Here is a 22,831-nt window from a genome sequence, read left to right as displayed (position 1 = left end):
GTACTTCAGCGAGTTAGTGATTCTATGGGGCAAATATTTTTTTCCGTCCTGCTCCTCAGGTCTTGTTCCAGGCGGATGGAAAACCGCATTTGCCTAGCCTATACCAAAAAAAGGCGAATCTTTCTAACCGTCTAATTACCGACCGATTCCACTTACGTCCCTTCTTTCCAAGGTCATGGAAATGCTGATTAATTATCAGCTTAAAAAATATCTCGAAGATCAAAAGCTTCTTAATGACCGACATTACGGCTTTCGTAGCAATAGGTCCACTGGTGATTTCATGGTTCATCTTACCGAACCGTGGAACAAATCTTCACATAATTTTGGAGAAAAGGCTCTCTTATCGAAAATGCGTAATTTCGGTTTTCATGAATCCCTTCCTCATTGGATTAGTAATTACCTTTCGGATCGTTCAATACAAGTAGTATTGGATGGATTCAAGTCTGAAAACCATAAAATAAATGCTGGTGTGCCTCAGGGCTCTGGTCATTTTTATAAATGATCTCCTGTCTGCTACTTCTAATCCAATACATTGTTTCGATGACGACAGTACTCTAAGCTTTTCATATTCGTTTTCAGACTCATATCCCTCTTCTTCGGGTGTGGAACTGCAACGACAAATATGATAAGCTCATTAAATTCCGACCTAAAGAGCATTGTTCAATGGGGGTTAAAAAACCGCATGGATTTTAATGCTTCGAAAATCCAATGCTGTCTTGTTTCGTTAAAGCTAGATAGACCCCATTGTCATTATACATGGATTGCACTTGCATCAATGAGACTAAACACATCGATATTCTCGGTATGTGTGTCACCAACCACCTCTTGTGGAATGATCGCATACGCGATGTCGCCAAAAATGCCGCCAGGTGTTTGGGTTTCCTTAAGCGATGCAAAAAGCATTTCACCCCTTCTGATCTGGCTGTCCAAAGCTTGAGTATAACTTCCAGCTGGAGCTGGTGCTCCTGCAACTTACTTAAGCCTCTTGGACAGTACTGAACGTAGAGCAGTAAGATTAATTGGTGATATTACCATCACAAGATCATTTGCGTCGCTCGAACATCGTCAAAATGTTTCTTGTTTCACCCTCTTTTACCTATATTTTAATGGTTTATGCTCTAGAGAAATAGCCAGTTGCATTCATCCCACAGTTCAACAATAATACTCGCGCATCTAAGAATGCTCATCAATATACCTTCGAGCCCAACTTCAGTCGTACTGTCAAGCACAGAGATTCGTTCTTTAGCCGTACTATGCGAATGTGGAATGCCTTGCCACACTCTGTCTTTCCCAGCCATTGCAATATTCAGGAATTCAAAACCAATGTGCACAGACCTTTCCTTTCAACCCCTCTCTTTCTTTCATAGTGCTCACACTGTGTCTACATAATAAGGGTAGTAAAAGGGTAAGACTCCACTTGTCGAATTGGCAAGATTCCTTGGCCAAAGAAGCAGACTAAGACCAAAATTGAATTGAACCCTATGTTTGACCGTTCTTTTAGTATATTTTGGTTTTAGCATTTCATCTCTTGGCCTTCTGACATATTGTTTTCCACCCAATCAGTGCATATTGAACTTTGATTCGTCAGTAAACAAGACCGTTTCCCATTTTTGGGGACTCCAATTGAGATAAGTTTTTGGGCACGCCAAACGAGCTTTCACATTTTATTTTTTTTTTTAAATAAATGACACTTTTGCTATTTAAAAATAACGCAATCCAGCCTGCAGTGTGCCGCGTCTGATGGTTGATGAGTCAATGTGTAACTTAAGTTAAATGTATGCTTCCCTGGATGATTCTGTGGGTTATCATCGGAAGAAATTTGTTATTTTTCCATCATATTTTACTGTGGTGCTTCGAGACCTTCCTCCTCCATGATGGCATAACACCTTTCCATTTTTGATGATTCTACAAATATTTAGTTGATTTTTGAATGGAATATTTCTTTGAAATTTCTTTTTCCAATGCTCCTTTTTTGAAAGCACTCAAAATTCTAGATTTTATTGTTTATAATATTTGTTTCCCGCCATTTTTAAAACAAAATCTTTTTCTTTTTCAATTTAAAAAGAATTTATCTTAAAAACCCGTTGTATCGATCAAAGTCCCTGCTAAAACTAACTAAACTAATCAAGCTAAGCTACACGTATAAACTTACCAACCTAAAAATAAGTCAGACTTACAGTTATCGAAATGAGACGAAAAGAGAAATACCCACTAGTTGCAAATGTTTTGCACTACTGAAATCATTATCTTTTTTTGTAAAAGCATTGCATTTGTAGAATTAGCCTGTTAATCAGAGTTTTTAGATTATGAACAATTAGGTGACACATAAAAAAGTCTAGAGCTATACAAATAATTTGATTGGAACAACTTTAATATACACGAATGTTCGATTTTTTGATTGGCGATGATAGCTTCAGAAAATGTTGCACAGTACTGTATGTCACCAAAGTGGCCCCATACGGTAAACAAAAAAAATCAAATGGGGTGGCGCAACAGTCCGTTGTGAACCAGGGCCTAGTGGCTTACAACTCTCAACCATTCCTGTGTGCGAGTACTGTTGTCAGGAATGGAAGGGACCTACAATTTTAGGCCGAATCCGAACGGCTAGTTTGAGAAAGCACTTTTTCATAACAAGAATTACTCTTGAAGGATTTGTTAATTCCTCGCAAGAGGCAGTACCCGCGAAAATTATTTTTTTTTAATTAAGGTGGCACAGGCAGGGATTGAACCCAAGACCCCATGCATGACAGTCCAACGCACTAACCATCATGCCACGGGTACCACCCATACGGTAAACAGTGGTCTAAAATTGTTGGCCACTTACTAAAACTTTTGGTCATAACTTATAAATATATGCGTTTTATGTCTTCTTGAAAATGACAACTCTTAAAACAAACTTCTGTTATATTGAATTCAATTATAGGACGTTATACAAGTTAAAGCTCAATTTTCATTTGGGAATACTTTCTTTATTTATTATCAATATCACATAACGTTTGTATGTAAATGCCACATAATATCCACTCAATTTAATATTCAAAACTTTAAAAACATAAATGATGACATTCTTTTTTGGAACCCTTAATGAATACTTTAATACTTACATCACGAAGAAGCATGGAACAACGTAATACAATGCATAAATGTACATAGTATGAAGTAAATAATCTTAAACTTTTAAGAATAACCCTAGTTTATTTTCTGACATTTAAATGTCAATACAAATTACTAAAAAAATGAGTATGATTACTCCACAGTGTGTCATTTTTATGTTTTAAAGGGATTTAAACTTAATTAATAACTTTTTTAGTTTATTCTAAAATATTTTGTAAGTATTCACAACGGTAATTTAAAAAAAAAATTAAAAATACGGTTGTACAGTCGTAATGTAAGTTTATTCAATTCTATAGTCTAAATCAGAATAAAACTTTTTGGCTGCGTTCAATCTCAAACAGATTACGTGTAAAATACCAGCTGATCAAAAAAGCTTAGATGTCAAAAAAGGAATCCAAAGGTATCCAAGAATTTCTGGGGTGTGTAGGTATCTGACAGAACAGCTGATTCACCACATGGTTGAATTTCAAGAAACTTGAAAATTAATTTTAGCTTTTTGTATTTGTTGGTAAACAAAAAGATACAACATGTTAACATGTTAGTTAAAGTTGTATTTGAGGATGTTCTGTACATAATAGACGATAAAGAAGCTATTTGCCTCCGAATTTACGAAGGTAATTATAATCTATTTTTCTAAACTTCAAGATGGACTTATTTTGTTCCCGTTTTGTATATACCTAATTATTTATTAGATTGTTACACACCTATCAATTCATCATCGTCCGACGAATCAGTTGGATTATCCATTAAATGTTTTATCTTACAACAATTTTGACTTCGAAGCTTAAATGTTTCTCTGCTTTTTGTGAACAACTGAAAGTTGTTTTTATTTTTTGACAGCTATCTCATTAAAGCTATCCAACTCGTTCAACAAAGTATCTAAAAATCCCCCTATCCAAGATACCCTATCCAACACGAGATTGAACGCAGCCTTTGAATCATCATGGCTGAAACACATACACGCTTCAGCTTCGGCTTCGTCTGCGTTACCTGCTTCGAGGTTGCTTTGAATGACATTTCTATTATTTCATCCCTCCAAAGAGCAAATATTTTGTTTGTTGACATTTTTTTACAGCTGATGAGCTGTCAGACAAAGCAAATGTTCAGATAATTGAACTAGAGCTTCCGTTTGGAGTCACATTCGTTACATTACGTTGTTTTTCTTACAATTGTCAAACGAAACGTGAGGTCGAAGCTTCATTGTGATAGCATGCATTGAATTTCTATGGCTGAACTCGTAAACGTCAGGCAAAGCCGAAGTTAAAGCGTGTTTGTGTTTCAGCCATCATTGGCTGTGTTCAATCTCGTGTTAGATAAGGCATCCTAGATAGGTTCTTTTTAAAATACCATTCAGCTGTTCAATAACAGCCGACTAAGTATTTAGATTTCGAGGTCGAAAATTATTGAAAAGTTAAGATTTTAATAAACAACTTCACTTCATTGTTTTAATGAATTTTTACCAAAAAAAACCTATAAATTCGAAATCTATTTTTAAGTTCCTAAATTCAACCAACTGTTCTGTCAGGCACTCACAAACACATACCAAAAATTCTTGGATACCTTAATATTACTTTTTTGACATCCCTTACACGTAAAAGACTAACAAAAAGTTATCTGGATACCCCATCTCTGATATTGAACGCAGCCATTGGTTACAGAGAAAAGAGGCATTTTGTGAAAAAATTTAAACAAAATAATGTAAAAAAAAAGTTCTGACATAAGCGAAGAGAATATACCGTTAATTCAATATCTGTTGATGACAATTGTGTCACATCACTCAAGAAAAAAACCATAAATAATTGCAGTTATTGTGGATTTATTTTAATGAACAGTTTCGAAATTATAGGCAAACTTTAAACAAGTTTTGTCTTCAAGTAAATGAAGCAATATGTACATATGACATTTGCTTTCTAAATAACTTTAAACATCACATCGATCCATCGATATTATTTGTATTCTAAGTGACAGCAGTGCGTTGTTAATCTTTGGAAAAATGTAGGTCCTTCCTTAATTCGTTTCATCTTAATACATGTATTTATTTTTTTACTCAACCTTAAGTAGATGTTCATAATCAAGAAATAAACTGATTACAAAAATAGTTTTGAAATAAATAAAAAGGAAATTCCAATACTTAGTACATATTTCCTGCGTTAATCACACTCTATTTATTTTGATGTAGTTTTCGTGCCGACACACCATAATAACAGTGTGTAAAAGCCTTAACATGATTATGTTGTTTTGGTTGGTTGAATGGTTGGTAGTTGCAGCCGCAGGTACCGTTATTACAAAAAGGATTCGACATGACGCTACATTCGTTATATGGTTGTAAATTGACACTAAGTTGAAATTAAAAATAATTCAATCAATATCTAGTTATACGTCTTTGGTTCTTTTATTTGGACTAAATTACTTGTTATATAGTCTTATTATTTGTTAATGTGTATGGCAATTTGAAAAATACTCATACTAATAGACTTACAAATGTATGTATATGTACATGCATGACAGAAGGTGTTACACAAATTGTTTTTTTTTGTTCTTGTCTACGGCTGTGGCTGGTAAAAGAACGAAATTACACAATGTTAGAACTTATCATTATTATTGATTGATTAATTGTTGATAAATTCGGATATTTTAGGTGGCAAGGCCCTTTTCGATTTATCTATACATTTTTATGGACATTTAATTTGTGTGTTGTTTTATATACTTTATGATGGGGTATTGGACAGTGTTTGTTTTAATTCTATGAAATAGTTAAATTAACTGATAATGTTCTTGTCTGCTAGGAAATATTTAGTTTCTTGAACAGCTCATTTTCAGAACTTAATTTTTTTTTTTGAATTTAATAAACATGTCACCCATGATAATTTTGCAAAAGTCAGTGGCATTTACATATTTAAATACATAAACGTCAAACAGTTGTTATACCTAAAGACGGTGATCACATCACATTGAACTCTTGTGATTGCACTTATTTTGACGTTTAGTTATTTCATCTCATTCACAATAATATTTTAAGAAATACCATCACATAATAAATACAGTTAAGCATATTCCGCAAGATCTTTTATTTTACTATTCTGTTACAAATTCATATATGTACAAAATTATGAACTGTCAACAAAATCTTTTTTGAATTGTAATTTTGGTATTCAGTGTGCGAAATCTGTTGTGAAATTTGCTATAAGATCCGTTGTGTACTGTCAAGAATCCGAACATAGCACACAATTTGTCACGAATCGCATTTTTGGTATTCAGCTCGCCAAAATCGTTTTTAAAATCTGTTATACATTGTAAAAGAATAAAAGGCACATTTTGTTGACTTTTATAATAAAATATTTCTAAGCAGATTCAATTAAAAATGGATTATCTCTTATTTGGTAAACAAAATGCTATAAACAGGACAAATCCATCCAAAATTAAAGAACAAAAACCAAAACAGTCCCATGTTTTTTAAACTAAACGACCTTCAGATGGATTTTTTTTCTTCAAAATTTCGATAGAATTTAAAATAGATTTCTAACAAAGCAAGAAGGCAAACGAGAGCTCAGAACGGTTCAAACCAATGAAGTAAGTAGTTTTATAATTATCGCATTTTGTATGGCTAGTAGTCGTTCGTTGCCGTTTCGATTTTGGCTCGACGGATACATGATTATGATAAAAGTTTTTAGTTCTGTTTGCTGACAAATTTCCTTTTCGAAGTTCCATAACAAAATTTTATAAAAGATCGAAGAACTGAATATCAATTATAAAACATCTTTAAGGTGAAAATCTTTAATTGCTTATAACAGAAAATTCAAAGCATAACAACAGATGTGGCAGAATAGGCATAAATGTCTCTAAAGCTAATGTCAATAATATTGCTATTCACGTTAATAATAATTATGTGTGTCTTCAACTCTTGACTTGTCAAACTTTTTACTAACGATTTTCTTGACTGTCTTAAGGAAGCTATCGATCTTTTTGTTTCTAAAATTAAAATTAAAAATGCATCTACATATGCCTTTGTGAAATAACAAACGGCTTATTAATATTAGTAATAAAAAGAATAGAGTTTATAAATCATTGCAATCGTCTTTATCTAATGTCAATTTGCGTAATCTTTACATTGTGTTGGAACAATATTTCTATTTCCTTAATATATTTGTATGCAAAAATTATATTTATTCAACAAAATCCAAGTTAAAAATGAACAGTAAATGTTTTTGGAGTTTCATTAAAAATATATGGAATTCCACAGTACGAAGAGGAGCTTTCTGGCGTAAATGAAGATACAGGCCCTGATGGAATTCCACCTATTCTACTTAAAATGTGTTCGCCCACACTCTTTAGTTTTATAAAAACAAAAGCTTTAAATATAAAAAATAATGATACACTTTGTTTTTAAATCTATTTTTATTGTTCCTGCACGAAAAAAACAAACTTGAATTTTTTACTTTAAAATATTTTAACTAAAAACAATTGAAAACACTGACAAAAATGTACATACGACCGACAGCACTGTTTTTGTTGTTGACCACTAAACGAGATGTACTGTTATTTATTTATTTTATTTGGCTTTTATCGAACGAAAGCATTGTACAAAGTAGTATACAGTTGAAGCTTAAAACGTTTCAACAAATTTTTAATTTCAATAATGGCTTCTTGCAAGGAAATTTCAATTAATGTCCCAAATTTGGTTATAAACATAGAAACGAAGGAAAATCTTTTGGTGATGTAGCAAAGCTATTAAATTTAAGTAAGTCTACAGTTCAAACCATATTTAGTAACTTTAATACTACTGGTACAGTTGAAAACAAGCCGCGTAGTGGACGCCCGAAGAACCTCAATCGAAAAGAAATAAGCTTCATCTTAAAAGAATTTAAGAAAAATCCAAAAGTTAATGCCACAACATTAGCCAAGACCTCGCAACAAGATTGAAACTATTGTGCATCCACGCACTATTCAAAGAACCTTGAATAAAAACGGTTAACAGCAGAACTCCTAGAAAAACCCTTTATAAGCGATAAAAATCGAAAACTTCGTTTGGAGTTCGTCCAAAAGCATATTGAAAAGGACATGGACTTCTGGAAACGAGTTTTGTTCACTGATGAACAAATTCACACATTTGTAAGTGATGATGATGGGAGAGAAAAAGTGTGGCGCAAACAAAACACAGCCATATATCCGAAGAACTTAGTCTCTACTGTTAAGCATGGCGGAGGCAACGTCATGGTTTGGAGTGCTGTTGTTGCGTCTGGAGTAGGAAAATTAGTAATTATTGAGGGTAACATGGATCACTTTCAGTACAAATCCCTTTTAGAACAAAATTTAAAACCATCAGTTGATGCCTTAAGTCTTGGGTAGAGTTTGATCTTTCAACAAGATATCGATCCCAATCACACGGCTCAGATTGTGAAAGATTGGCTTTTCGACAACTGTACACAGCGCCTCAAAGCGACTTCAATGTTATTGAGCACGTGTGGGAGATTCTACATCGAAAAATCCGAAAACATTATATTAGCAGTGCTCCAATGCTTAAGGAGAAGCTCCAGGAAGAATGGCCAAATATTACATCCACTGAGCTCGAAATTTTAGTTTCTTCGATGCCCAGACGACTACTGGCCGACAAAATATTGATTTTCTTAAAAATTTAAGACTTGAAGACCATTTTTATGTTAGTTTACATATCGTAAGTAGGCTTTTGTTAATCATTTTTTTGTATTTTTTGTAAATACATTTTGAGTTTATAATGAATTCACTTGTTTTCTTGTGTAATTTTATTAAAAAAAAACATTTTAAACAAAACTGTATCATTACATTTGCTTACATTGGTTTCCAATTTCTTTTGTCAGCCACTGTATATCAAATCCTATTTCAGTCACATCAGGCGTTCCACAAGGCAGCCATTTAGGTCCACTGTTCTTCCTTATATTTATCCCTACAAACTTTATGCGTCTTCTGCTGCAGAATCAATTGAGCCTCAATATTTCCACATGTGAATGTAACGTCGGTTATTACCTATTTTTTTATTACAACATTCAAAACAATTTTATCAATAGAGTTTCGGTGAAAAAGGATCTTGGAGTAATATGTGCCTCCTAGCTAAACATTGTAAGTCATATAAAATGTATGGTGAATAAAACCAACTCTATACAGGGCTTCGTCTCACAAAATTCTTTCGGTTTAAAAAATCCTTACAAACTCAAATCCCTTTACGTTGCATAGGTAAGGTCCATCCTGAAATACTGCTGCATAATATGGAACCCACATTATAACAACCATATCAGTAGAATCTAAAAAGTACAAAAAAGTTTACAAGGTTTGTAGTAAACAATAACAAACTTGAATGGAACATTAAAATGCCTTGGTACAATGTTCGGTGTCACCTTGTTGACAATCAGACATTAGAAAACCGCCGAAAGATGTTTGCTATAACTTTTAGGAAGGATATCTTATCCTATCATATTGATTGTTCTTTTCTTTTACCTTTTATAGATTTAAGCGTTCCCTCTTGAGAGTTAAGGAATCGTAACTTGTTGTAAGCCGTCCTGTTGAAACCATGGCCCGATATCGATCGCCATTAACTGTAATGGCTATTCATTGCTTATTAACTTCCCATAGGAAGTTAGTGTAATGGGTCCAATTTGTCAAATTGAAAATTTTGTCATTTCTCGACGTTTCAAGGTCCCTAGAGTCGAAATAAAAGATTTTTAGAAAGGTGTCTGTGCGTGCGTGTGTACGTACGTTCGTACGTCCGTACTTCCGTACGTTCGCGACGTTTTTTCGTCTTCCATACCTCAAGAACCAAAAGAGATATCGACTTCAAATAAATTTTGTTACACAGATAATAAGGCAGAAAGATGCAGAAAGGGCTCTCAAGAAAATTGCGTGGGTGATTTCGTTACCATAGCATTTTGAAAAAAGGTGAAAATTTTCGTTAACCCTAAATATCTTACCAACCAAAAACGCTAGAGACTTGAACTAAATTTTATATAATATATTGTAACGTGATATAAAGAAGTATATTTTTTGAAAAAATTCCATATAACGGTATAAGTCAAAAAAACTGAAAAAAAAATGTATCACCCCTAATATTTGACTACTAAAATATGATTTCATCTCCAAATAATTTTTTGCAGCGAAGAATAATGTTTTTGACATCTGATAAAATTTTGAGAAAAATCTAATTGACAGTTTTCCTTATAAAAAATAAAAATCTAAAAAAAAACATTACTCAAAGTTGGTAAAAATTAAATATCGATTCAAATATCTTTTCAAAAACTTGAAATTTAGTCTTCAAACTTATTTTATCTTATAAGAAATATTGTTTTCAACATTCTGAAATTAAAAAAAATCGAATTGACAGTTTTCTTACAAAAAATAAAAACCTAAAAAAAATTAATAAAAGTTGGTAAAAATTGATTTTCGAGTCAAATATCTTTTCAAAACTGTGAGATATTTTCTTTAATTTACTTTTATCTTTAAAAAAATGTTGTTGTCAACAGTCAGTGAAATTTTGAAAAAAAATCGAATAGACAGTTTTTTTTTACAAAAAAGTAAAAACCGAAAAAAAATGATTTTCGACTCAAATATATTTTCAAAAGTTTGAGATAATAGCTTCAAACTAATTTTTACTTATAAAAAAATATTGTTTTCAACATCAAGACAAATTTTGAGAAAAATCGAATTGACAGTTTTTTTTACAAAAAATAAAACTCTAAAAAAAACAATACTAAAACTTGCTAAAAATTTATACTTTCGACTCAAATAGCTTTTCAAAAATTAAAAATATTGGCTTCAAACTTATTTTATTTCACAGAAAATATTGTTTTCGATATTCAGTAATTTTTATATAAAAATCCATTAGTCCGTTTTTTTCATAAAAAATTAAATCTAGACAAAATTTTAAGCAAGACAAATCGACAGACGCGATGGGAAGTTATCAGTGTGGGTCGCATCCCAGCCTCTTTTTTTTTGAAGACAAATTGCCCAATTATGCCTATGGAACAAAATCCGCACCAACAGCGTATAGTTTTGGGTGTATCGGCTTTTTAATGTACGCATGCGGGTTTTCTGTGCCCCAAATGCAACAATTTTGCTTGTTTACATACCCGCCAAGATCAAAATAAACTTCATCTTAAAAGATAATTTTTTTGGCTAAATCGGCATCTTTCCTAATCATTGTTCAAGCATATACCATATTCGTTGAGCGGAAGGATACAACTAATTATCTGTCAAATCAGATATGAGCTAGGTGTTACCATTCACGAAATAAGCATTTGTTGAAAAAAATACGTTAGATGGTGGACCCTATATTAAAATGTTTCTATATTCATAGTTCTTTGATAAGTTCTGATTTTGTCTTAGCTAAATTAAACACCGGTTTACGTTATTCATTTTTCGCTTGGAATATTCACCAAAGTGACAAACGTAATGTGACTTTGGGGTTTTTCATGGAAATTTTCAACCAACAGACAGCAGAATTGTTTGAATGATTTCAAAGTATGTAATTAGGTCTCGTGGTTGGTTAAAATGAAATTGGACTAGAATTGTAGTAGATTATACCTTAAGCCAGTTTCTTACTAAACAGAACTGCCAAATTCTATATAAAGCCTAGTACGCAGCTGAAGTAAAACGATTTTTTTTGGCGGTCTCCAAGGGCAGAGCAAAATGAAAACGAAAACCACAGCGGAAAAATATTTGTGGAGAGTTCTGTCAGCTGTCAAAAACAGTTGACAAGTTCTGACAGTCAGCTGCTGGTTAACAAAAGTGGAAAAGAATTCAATTTATTAACATTTTGTTGAGCAGTTAGTAAATAGTTTTTTTTATTTCTGCAGCTATATTACTCCAGAGGCTCGAAATTGCTGAATTATTTTTGTGAAGCCTATGCTTCAACTTCCAAATAGCTTCACTGGCTTTGACCAACGAAGCCAGTTTCTTTTTTTAATCCGCAGAGAAATCAATTTTTGTATCGGTTTATTTTTTCGAAGTTTAAGTCACTGCTTGTCTTCATCACTTCCGATTCTGAAATGTATGGGCAAATCCATTTTATTTTAAATTTTAAATCAAATATAAATCAAAGTCAAGACACCGAATGTCTGTGTATTACCTGGCTTGTAAATCAATTAGATTTGGTTTTAAGGTATGACTATGAATTTGCCCGATTTTATTTTATTCATTAGTTCTATTTTCATTAGATTTGATTGTATAAACTCTAATTAATGTAAATAAATTAATCCAGTTTGTAAAGGGTCAGAATGCATAAAATCTTTACTTGAATCGATAGTACGGTCCAAATAATTTAATGTTTGAAGATTATTTCTTGCAAATGTTGACTGCGCCTCAAATGGTTCATCCGCTTTGTCCAATTTTGGCATGCTCTTTCCAGCATTTCATATCAACATATCTCACGAATAAATGCTTCAATGTTGTCTTTCAATGCGCCAATTAAAGCGGGCTTGTCTGAATAGACATGAGCATTAACATAGGCCTACAAAAAATAGTTTAAAGGCCTTAAATTGCACGATCTAGGCTGCCAATTGACCAGTCCCGAAAGTGAAATAAAATGTTCACCGAACTCACATCTCAATAAGTCCATTAATGCTCGGGCTGTGTGGCATGTGGCACCGTCTTGTTGAAACCACATGTCATGCAAGTCAAGCTCTTGCATTTTGGGCAAAAAATGTTGAATATTATCCGATTCGCATCATCTTTGAAGAAGTACGGTCCAATGATGCCACCAGGCCATAAACCGCACCAAACTGTGACTTTTTTTGGATGCATTGGAATTGCAATTTTTCTGGCTGATATTCACTCCAAAATCGTCAATTCTGTTTATTTACGTAACCATTGAACCAAAAGTGAGCTTGTCGCTGACCACAATTTTGCTGTTAAAAGTACGCGATGAACTTTCTTAACAGAGCACGCATTTTGAGAATACAATTCAATAATTTGCAAGCATTTTTCGTTTGTAATACGATTCACGGTTAAATTAAAGACCAAACTGAAGATGTATATGACAGGGAAACAAAACACGAAACTTGTGTCAGCTGTTTAAACCAGTGAAAAGTGTTTTCAAAAAAATAGTAGCTAAAAAATCACCCTTTCTTTCTATGATCTCAGAGATTTGTAAATTTGAAACAACAAAATTTCTTATTTAAATATCCCACTTTTGATAACTATAGGTGAGAAGGAATAGTGAGTTGTGCTTTTTGTACTCCTAATCTGTCAATTTGACGGACAAATTCTCAGAAATATAGACGGACCAATTTTTAAATTTTCCCTCACTAAACGGCCCCTATTTTGTCGCAAAGAGGGGCCCAGATGAAATAATCATAATTGCATCTCCCATTTGACACTGAAAGAGATTAAAATTTAAACAAAAATTGTATTCGAATTTAAAATGAATGGGAGCGAGAGAAAGTGATGATATGTCAAAATAATTGTCAAGAGTTCAATGTGAGCATTTTTTTTTATTGTTTTATTGAAGCAGATTGTTTGAAATATAAATCAGACCAAATCAAATTTTAGAATATTCAAAATTAAAAATAGCCACCATAAAATAGCAATTTCGTTCCATATGGTAACTCCAATTTATCTACTAACCGTCATATTTTTCGTGTCAAACTATCAAGAAGGAGTTTAATTGCACCAACTTGCATTGGACATTATAATAAAACCAATCGGTTTAATTGGCATACAGGAGGTTGTCTAATGTCTGTTCCACAGCTTTATATTCCGTACATATGTACACTTGCCAAGACCTGCAACAACACAACATCAGCAACACCAATGACAGCGTAATTAAAATGTTCTTTAAAATGAAAACAAAAGAAAATATAGTGAGGATTTATTTATTCGCTACAAATACGCAACCCTGTCTATGACCCTTTGAGTTGTAGTTATTATAGTTGCAGTGTAACGCCTCACGAAGTAGAAATTGAGGATAAAAATAGCAGTGTTTTGTTGTTTTGACAGCTAAATATTTTCCATATAAAGTCAGTGTATTGGTTGACAGTACTGCAATCGAGTGAATTGAGATATTTCAACTTAACGAACTTAATTATGCAATGTGTCAAAAAGTGTTTCTAATTTGTTTTTTTTTTTTTATAAATAGCATCACAAGGACTTGTCTGGCCATGTAAATCGAATGAAGAGTGCACTTCGGAGGAATCTACATGCTCAAATTTTGGAACTTGCCAATGTGATTTTGATCATGTCTTTTCATTGGACTATACAAAATGTCTGAAGACGTCACTGTATAGTGAAAAATGTGAAGAAACTGGTCAATGCAATCTTATGCCATCTGGAGCTAAATGTAATAAGGGGGTCTGCGAATGCAATGATGGTTATACATATGTTCGGGGACGTTGTAGGCTATTAAACGGTCTCGGAAATTCATGTCAAACAGTGAGTAGCGAATTTAATTAATAAACCCCTTTGCATTATTACATTGTTCCTATTTATTCACAGGACATCGACTGCCATTTTGGATATGATCGCCAATCGGTTATGTGCAAAAATAAAATTTGTGAGTGCGCAGATGGATATTATAATAGACATGGAAACATTTGTCGCCGCAAATCAATGGGTATATAAATTGTTTACAATCTCTCACAAAATATGTCATTTTAAATTTTAAAATGTCTGTTTTTATTTTCCAGCAATTAATGACACTTGTGTCGTTAATACTGACTGTGATGAACTTGGCAGCAATGTCAAATGTGTAAATCTTGTATGTGCGTCAACAAGCACAAACGGTGATTTCCCACGTAATCAAAGAGAAATTGCCGTTCAAACTAGCCTAGAATCGTACGAGTTAAAACCATTAAACAACTTTAAGAGAGATATTTCAATTGAAAATCCAGCTTCGTCGACGGCAACCGGAAGAATAACGCGCGATGAAGAAGATAAAACATTATCAACTTTATCGAATACCGACGATGATGTGGATGAAAAGAAATGTATACCCATATTTCGATTTAAATTATTATGTTTTTTTTTATAATTGTCATAATTATAACTTTTATAAAGATGGCAGCAGTTGTACAGACAATGGTAATCCATGTCCGGGATTGGCTCATTCAACTTGTGCCGATAATGTGTGTTTTTGTAACCAAGGTTACTACGCCAAAAATGGAAAGTGTTTTGCAGGTAATAAATTTGATGTCTTCGTATCATTTTCATTTCAATGACAGTTCTTAAGTTACATATTATGCAAATTATATGGATCAATCAATCAAAAAAAATACATAGTTTCAGAAATTTTCTGAGCGCTCATATTTTAAACTGGCTTATTTTTCCAAAAATAGGTTCGTTTAAGAATTATTAGAAGTTTCATAATTAGACACTTGGGTTCACCTTAAATAAAATTCAATCTAAATCTGTGACATTCCTTATTTTTAAAATTCAGAATTTCAAAATTAAATACAGCACATTTGCGGCTTTAATTTAAACTTGACATTAACAAAATAAGTTAAAAAATATTTGTGTTTTTCAAGAACTGGGAGAGATAGCCGAAAGTGTTGACGAGTGTGAATTTGAATTCGAAGAAGCAACTAAAAAATGTCTTTGCCAAAAGAACTATTTCTATGAGCGTAGTCTTCGTTCATGCAGAAAACGTATGTGTTAAAGTTTTAATAAACTATTTGCAACAAATATAGAAATGGTAAAATAAAATATTTGTTCTTAATTTTTGACAGCCATCCAATATCATTTGTCATGTACATCGAACAGTCAATGCAGTCCATTTGGTGCCGTTTTCTGCCATCCTTCCATACCCAGACGATGCACATGTGAAGAATATGCCGAATACGATGAACCAAGTCAGCTTTGTGTTTATAAACAAGGCCTGGGAGCACAATGTGAGACAAACGATAGTTGCCCTATTGAAAATTCTATATGTTCTTCTGAACATGTTTGTAAATGCAAACAAAACTACATTGAAGATAACGGTGCTTGTGCAAAAGGTACATAGTCTTATATTATAAAGTGACATTTACCAATTGTCATTAAATTTATAAATGACATTTGTTTGAAATTTAAGGAGTTGGAGCTGAATGTATTGATGATTCAGAATGCTTGCCTACCAATACAGTTTGTGAATCGACTACTGAGAGCAAAAGTGAAAAATCTAAAGCTTGTCAATGTCGTAAGGGATATGTGCACTTTAAAGATGAATGTTTAAAACAAGGTAAGTTTAAGTTCTGTCAATTAGATGTTTTAGTTCTCTCAAACAGATGTTCAAGTTCTGTCAATGCGAATTTGACAGGACATTATAATTAATTTGAATTTTAAATTGTTCTTTCAATGTTTCAACAGCTGTAGAACCCGAGGATGAATGTGTAGAAACAGAACAATGTAAGCCACTTTTAGCAAACTGTGTAGACAAAAAATGCGTTTGCGGTGACAAACAACATTTTAGCGGTGGAAAATGCGTTGATCAAAAAAGTTTGTTGTTTTTAGAAAATATTTATTTTAAAACAATTAATGATCAAAAATGTCATAATAGGTTTGGGCGAAGCGTGTACAAGAGCCGGCGAATGTCACTTGGAAAAAGATCCTGAAAATATCGAATGTAGAAATTCAATATGTCAATGCAAGATTGGATATCAGCCATCAACGACACAAAGAACGTGCACACATGTAGGACCTAAAAAAAGTAAGCTCGATTTTATGTCAAAGTTCTTCATAAAAATGTAAAAGTTGTTTACTTGCTGTCATATCATGTCCTATAAAGTTGTCTGCTATAATTTTATCAACTTGATGTTTCCAAAAATATTTCTTTATTTTTAGATTCTTCCGGAAGGCCAAGTGCTCTTAAAATTATAACATTTATGTTAATTGGATCAGCATTTTTGATAACAAGCGCAGCACTGAAACAAGCATTCTATTGAGAAAAACAAAACAACTAGAATCCAATTTTATTCAAAATCTAATTTTCATCAAACCATTGCAAGAAGGATCTTTATTTTTAATTTTATTTTAATGTACATTAAATCTTTTTAATATTGTATTATAGACATCAAAAAAGCATTAATTAATTATAATTATGTACACAATTAACAAATCGTTTAGATACAATTTGTAAAATTATAAGCAAGCAATATATTCAAATAATAGAATAAGATAAGAATCTTATAGCTATTAAGTTCTTAATTATTAATCAAAAGTCCGTTTGAATAAATAATATTTTGAAAAAAGCTCAAATTATTAAAACGTCTTTTTTTCGTCTCTGTCTTTTCTTTCTCTGAAAAGGGAGGACATTCATTTTTGTGAAGTTTAAAACGAGATATTAGGTATTGAAACAAAGAAAATATGATTTCTAAGCATATTTAAGCAATATTCTTTTAATTTCTACCTTAAATTCGAAAACTGTTTATAAACAAACTTTTTCTGTTAATTTTGAACGTAAGTGTCATAAGTGATACTTAAAGGCTGCGTTCAATCTCGTGATGCATAGGGTATCTTGGATAGGTGGATTTTTAGATACCTTGTTGAACGAGTTGGATAGCTGTATTGAGATAGCTGTCAAAAAATGAAACTACTTTCAGCTGTTTACAAAAAGCAGAGAAACATTTAAGCTTTGAAGTCAAAATTGTTGTAAGATAAAACAATTAATCTATTCTGCACAGAATCTATTCTGTCTATTATGTACAGAACACCCTCAAATACAACTTCAACTAACATTTTGTATCTTTTTGTTTACCAAAAATCTCAAAAAGCTGAAATCAATTTTCAAGTTTCTTGAAATTCACCCGTGTGTTGAATCAGCAATTCTGTCAGATACTTATATACCCCATAAATTCTTTAATACCTTTGGATTCCTTTGTTGACATTTCAGCCGTTATTTTACATGTAAAAACTAACAAATAGGTATCCGGATACTCTATCAATTGAATTGATTGAACGAAGCCAAAGTAAACATTCTGTGATTTTTACGTTACTAAAATGTCAAACAGTCATATGTTTTAAAAATTTCAATTTTTCATTTTTGAAGTTAAATTGTAATAAAAGAACGTATCTGTTTTTTATTGTGTATCTGTTTTTTATTGCGATACCAATTTTATTTTTTGTTTAAAAATTTTACGATTTTTATTATTTTTCCAAATAATAATAAGAATATCGAATGTTAGCCCTCAATATCTGAATTTTTAACTTCCCATAGGAAGTTATTGTAATGGGTCCGATTTGTCAAATTGAAAATTTTGACATTTCTCGACGTTTCAAGGTCCCTAGAGTCGAAATAAAAGATTTTTAGAAAGATGTCTGTCCGTACGTTCGCGACGTTTTTTCGTCGTCCATAGCTCAAGAACCAGAAGAGATATCGACTTCAAATAAACTTTGTTATACAGATAATAAGGCAGAAAGATGCAGAAAGGGCTCTCAAGAAAATTGCGTGGGTGGTTTTTTTACCATAGCAGTTTGAAAAAAAGGTGAAAATTTTGGTCAACCTTAAATATCTTACGAACCAAAAACGCTAGGGACTTGAATTAAATTTTATATAATATATTATAACGTGATACCAAACAGGTATATTTTTTGAAAAAAATCAATATAACGGTTTTTTTTAGAAATCAATAAAACTGAAAAAAAAAATTTGTCACCTCCAAAATTTTACTACTGAAATATGATTTCATCTCCAAAACAATTTTGTGCAACGAAGAATAATGTTTTTGACATGTAATAAAATTTTGAGAAAAATCTAATTGACAGTTTTTTTTTTACAAAAAATAAAAACCTAAAAAAAATGTATAAAAGTTGGTAAAAATTGATTTTCGACTCAAATATCTTTTCAAAACTTTGAGATATTGGCTTTAATTTACTTTTATCTTTCGAAACATTTTGTTGTCAACATTCAGTTAAAGTTTGAAACAATCGATTTGACAGTTTTTGTAAAAAAATTAAAAACCAAAAAAAAAATTAACAAAAGTTCGTAAAAAATGATTTTCGACTCAAATATCTTTTAAAAACTTTGAGATAATAGGTTCTAACTAATTTTTTCTTATAAGAAATATTGTTTTCAACATTAAGACAAGTTTTGAGAAAAATCGAATTGACAGTTTTTTTTACAAAAAATAAAAACCTGAAAAAAAATTTTCGACTCAAATATCTCTTCAAAAATTTTAAATATTGGCTTTAAACTAATTTTATCTTATAAGAAATATTGTTTTCAACATTTGGTAAAATTTTTAAAAAATTCGAATTGTCAGTTTTTTTGCAAAAAATAAAACTCTAAAAAAAAACAATACTAAAACTTGGTAAAAATTTACTTTCGGCTCAAATAGCTTTTCAAAAATTAAAAATATTGGCTTCAAACTTATTTTATTTCAGAGAAAATATTGTTTTCAATATTCAGTAATTTTTATATAAAAATCCAACAGTCCGTTTTTTTCATAAAAAATAAAATCTACAAAAAATAGTGCACAAATTTGGTAAAAATACATATAGACATTTTTTTAAGCAAGACAAATCGACAGACGGGATGGGAAGTTATCAGTGTGGGTCGCATCCCAGCCTCTTTTTAATTTAAAGTTTGTCCATAAATTAACACTTTTTAAATTAGCAAACTATGTAAAGTTAGTTAAGAAGTCATGGAAGTGTTATTGGTTGTTGATGACATCTCAGGCACGTAAAGCTTCTGAAGACGAGTTTTATTAAGGCCACTGATTCCTTTTCGTTTTTTTTTCCATCAACTTTTTTATTATGTTTTTTTTTTGAAAAGCCCAGCATTGCACTCAATTGCTACTAATTGTATCTGGAAACCTTTTTCCATTAATCACCGGCCTTTATTAAAAGTTGAGCGACACAAAAGTAACATTTATTTAAAATCATAGGAAACTAAAAATTTGCTAAGATTTTGAATATAAAGAACTTTCGATGGATTCAGTAAACTCTCGAATTGATCGAATCACTTTATTTACTTTTTTTCGTTGAGAAAAACTTATTTCTATATCGTTATTGGTTCGTGAGAGATTTGGGATCGACTAAAGGTATCCCGAACGTACAAATGCGCCAATGCTCGAAAATATAAACTATACACACAGTATTGTGCTAAACCTAAGCAACCATTTCGACTAAAAGAATAACGCAATTTATGTAGAATTATAGTTTTATTTTTATGTATCGTGTTTTTATCTTTATATAAAAATAATAACATTATAAACATTTTCTAAAAATAAAATAACAAAAAATTCAACGATTTCGTATGTGCAAAACATAAGCTACTTTTCAATACTTTGTATATAGTTTCCCTTATTTCTTACGACTTCAGCACATCTTCTCGGCATGGAAACTATCAAATTAGAGATGACATCTCGTGGTATGTTTTTCCATTGTTCTTGTAAGGATTTAAAGAGCACCGCTTTGGATTGGAAGCGTTGCCCAGCGACTCGATTTTTGAGAATCCCAAAAAGATTTTCAATGGGATTCAAGTCTGGTGATTGTGCCGACCAATCAAGAACTTGAATCCCATTGTCTTCAATCCACTTTTTAACCAGCTTCGATGTGTGTTTCGGGTCGTTGTCGTGTTGAAACACCCTTCGAAGCGGCATATTCCAATCGGAATATGGTAACATCTGCGTTTCCAGGATACGTTTATATTCAAATTTGTCCATTATTCCTTCAATTTGATGGAAAGGACCTTGTTCATATCCTGAGAAACAGGTCCAAATCATCACACTGCCAAATCCATGTTTTACTGTGACATTGCAGTATCTTGGATTGAGACGTTGACCCTTACCTCTTCGCACGTGACATATTCCATCTGACTGTTTTAAATTAAACTTTGATTCATCGCTGAAAAGTACCGTTTTCCATTTCTAAACGGACCATTGGTGATACTTTTTTGCAAAATCTAATCTAATTATTTTAAATAAGTTAAAAGTTTTATTTAATACTTACATTGAGTTAATAACATAAGACTGAAACACAACCTTTTTTTCAAATGTTTTTTTTGCAAGCAACGGTTTTTTGCATGGCCTGTATCAACATTAAGATTTAATGAGTGTACTACATCCTGATGAACAGTTTTTTTTTTGTATTATGTTACAAATTTGTCTATCGGTTCTACGCGGTCGACCTCCAAAATTCTGATTTTCATTAATTATTTTGATTTTTAAGTTGGAATCGTACTTATTTCGGGACATATCGAAAAACAAACCGAAGCTGGGCCTTAATCGATCCAAACTAATAAATGACATTTGTTACACTCTTGTTGATTGCATTCTATGCCAAATTTTGCTGTTATCAAAAATTCTCCTACAGTGGAAACAAAGTTGCTTAAGTTTTGCACATTAAAATTTAACAATTTTTTTAATTTTTTTTTTTTATTTGAGAATGTATATTTTATAAAAAAAGATAAAAATGCAATATATGAACATAAACCTATAATATCACATAAATTGCGTAATTTATTTAATATCGAAAGAATCGAAAAACCAATTTTGAAATGTAAAAACAAAATGGTTGCTTAGGTTCTATAGACCATAAAACATTTTTATTAAGTCTTTCGGTTTCGATTACAGTGTCGTTAAATTCTAGCATTATTTAAAATACCTTTAAAAGAATGTGTCTGACTTTAAGTGAGAAGTAAATACAATTCGACGGCCATAGTTCGAATGTTGCTGGCTAAGGTTTTAAGTATTGTCTTGCTCTTACTAATTAAAAGACATATTTTTGAAATGTGTGTTTGACATAAACTACTTATTTATTGTGTCGTATTTTCATTTATATTGGGTCTGTCAGATACCTACATTACCAGAAATTATCGTATATCCTTGAATCCCTTTTTTGACATCGCGGCTGTTTTGGACCAGCTGTATTCTTAAACGTAAAGCACTTATAAAAAGGTATCCGGATATCCTATCTGCCAGGGATTAAACGCAGCCAAGCTGTCAAACTCAACTGCCATTTAAAATTCCATAATATTAATTGAAATACAAACATATAACTACAAAGATCAATCAGCTTTTAAAATAGTTAAATACGAATAATGATTTTTATTCGTTTTTTATATGACAATCTAGCAAATATTATAAAAGACTACAGCAAAAATCCCAATTATCTACACAAAGATACCCAACGTTTTTTTCTTAAGAACAAAACCACAACTACTTAACGAAGAAGAAAGAGAGCTAAGCGTTAAAAACTAGGGTCAATTGACTTACAATTCTCAATCATCCCTGTGTGCCAGTTCTGTTGCCAAGGATGAAGAGGAATTACTTTTGTAGAATTTGTCAATTCCTCGCAAGAAGCAGTACCCGTGAAAAAATCTTTAGATGGCATAGGCAGGGATCGAACGACGGAACTAATTACCTTGTGCAAAAATTATGGACTACAATCAAACAAATCAAAAACTAAAGTCATGAAAAATGACACAAAAGACGATATAACATTGGACGAAGAAACTAAAATAACTAAAATCATTTTAGGAAAAAACTAACAGATGCATTATGAACACTTGACCAGTGAAGGATATTTTAGACGAAATTAAGATATTCGCAATAGAACCGGATTTATTGACGTCATAAAAAGGCTAAAATGGAGCTTAGCAGCTCATGTATTTAGCCTTGAGGACCAAATGGAAACCAGAGAACAAGGGACCAGCAGGACGTAGTGAGGATCTATCAAAAATATGAAAGGAAGTAAGTAAGAGCATTGGGGAGACTTATGCCAGTAATCAGTATTAATAACTTTTATCTAATTATTTACTTTTAAATTCAATTTATAATAACAT

At 31.9% G+C, this 22,831-nt stretch overlaps 1 protein-coding gene across 2 annotated transcripts in view; it reads left to right on the top strand.

Annotated features, from left to right (window-relative positions):
* The window catches only part of LOC129939498 (prion-like-(Q/N-rich) domain-bearing protein 25), a 38,655-nt gene extending 21,342 nt beyond the window's left edge, over positions 1-17,313 (top strand). For both annotated transcript variants that reach the window (XM_056047530.1, XM_056047529.1), the window contains exons 2-11: positions 14,213-14,505; positions 14,569-14,686; positions 14,760-15,059; positions 15,130-15,249; positions 15,597-15,716; positions 15,798-16,064; positions 16,142-16,288; positions 16,417-16,545; positions 16,607-16,756; positions 16,891-17,313. In XM_056047530.1, coding sequence (XP_055903505.1) covers positions 14,395-14,505; positions 14,569-14,686; positions 14,760-15,059; positions 15,130-15,249; positions 15,597-15,716; positions 15,798-16,064; positions 16,142-16,288; positions 16,417-16,545; positions 16,607-16,756; positions 16,891-16,991 — 1,563 coding nt within the window. In that variant the 5' untranslated portion in view covers positions 14,213-14,394 and the 3' untranslated portion in view covers positions 16,992-17,313. The remainder of the gene's footprint in view (positions 1-14,212; positions 14,506-14,568; positions 14,687-14,759; positions 15,060-15,129; positions 15,250-15,596; positions 15,717-15,797; positions 16,065-16,141; positions 16,289-16,416; positions 16,546-16,606; positions 16,757-16,890) is intronic.
* The last annotated feature ends 5,518 nt before the right edge of the window (positions 17,314-22,831 follow it).

This window comes from Eupeodes corollae, chromosome 1 (assembly GCF_945859685.1).
Source record: "Eupeodes corollae chromosome 1, idEupCoro1.1, whole genome shotgun sequence".
Taxonomy (NCBI): domain Eukaryota; kingdom Metazoa; phylum Arthropoda; class Insecta; order Diptera; family Syrphidae; genus Eupeodes; species Eupeodes corollae.
The sequence above is the reverse complement of the archived record's forward strand: the minus strand, read 5'-3'. Positions and strand labels throughout refer to the sequence as shown.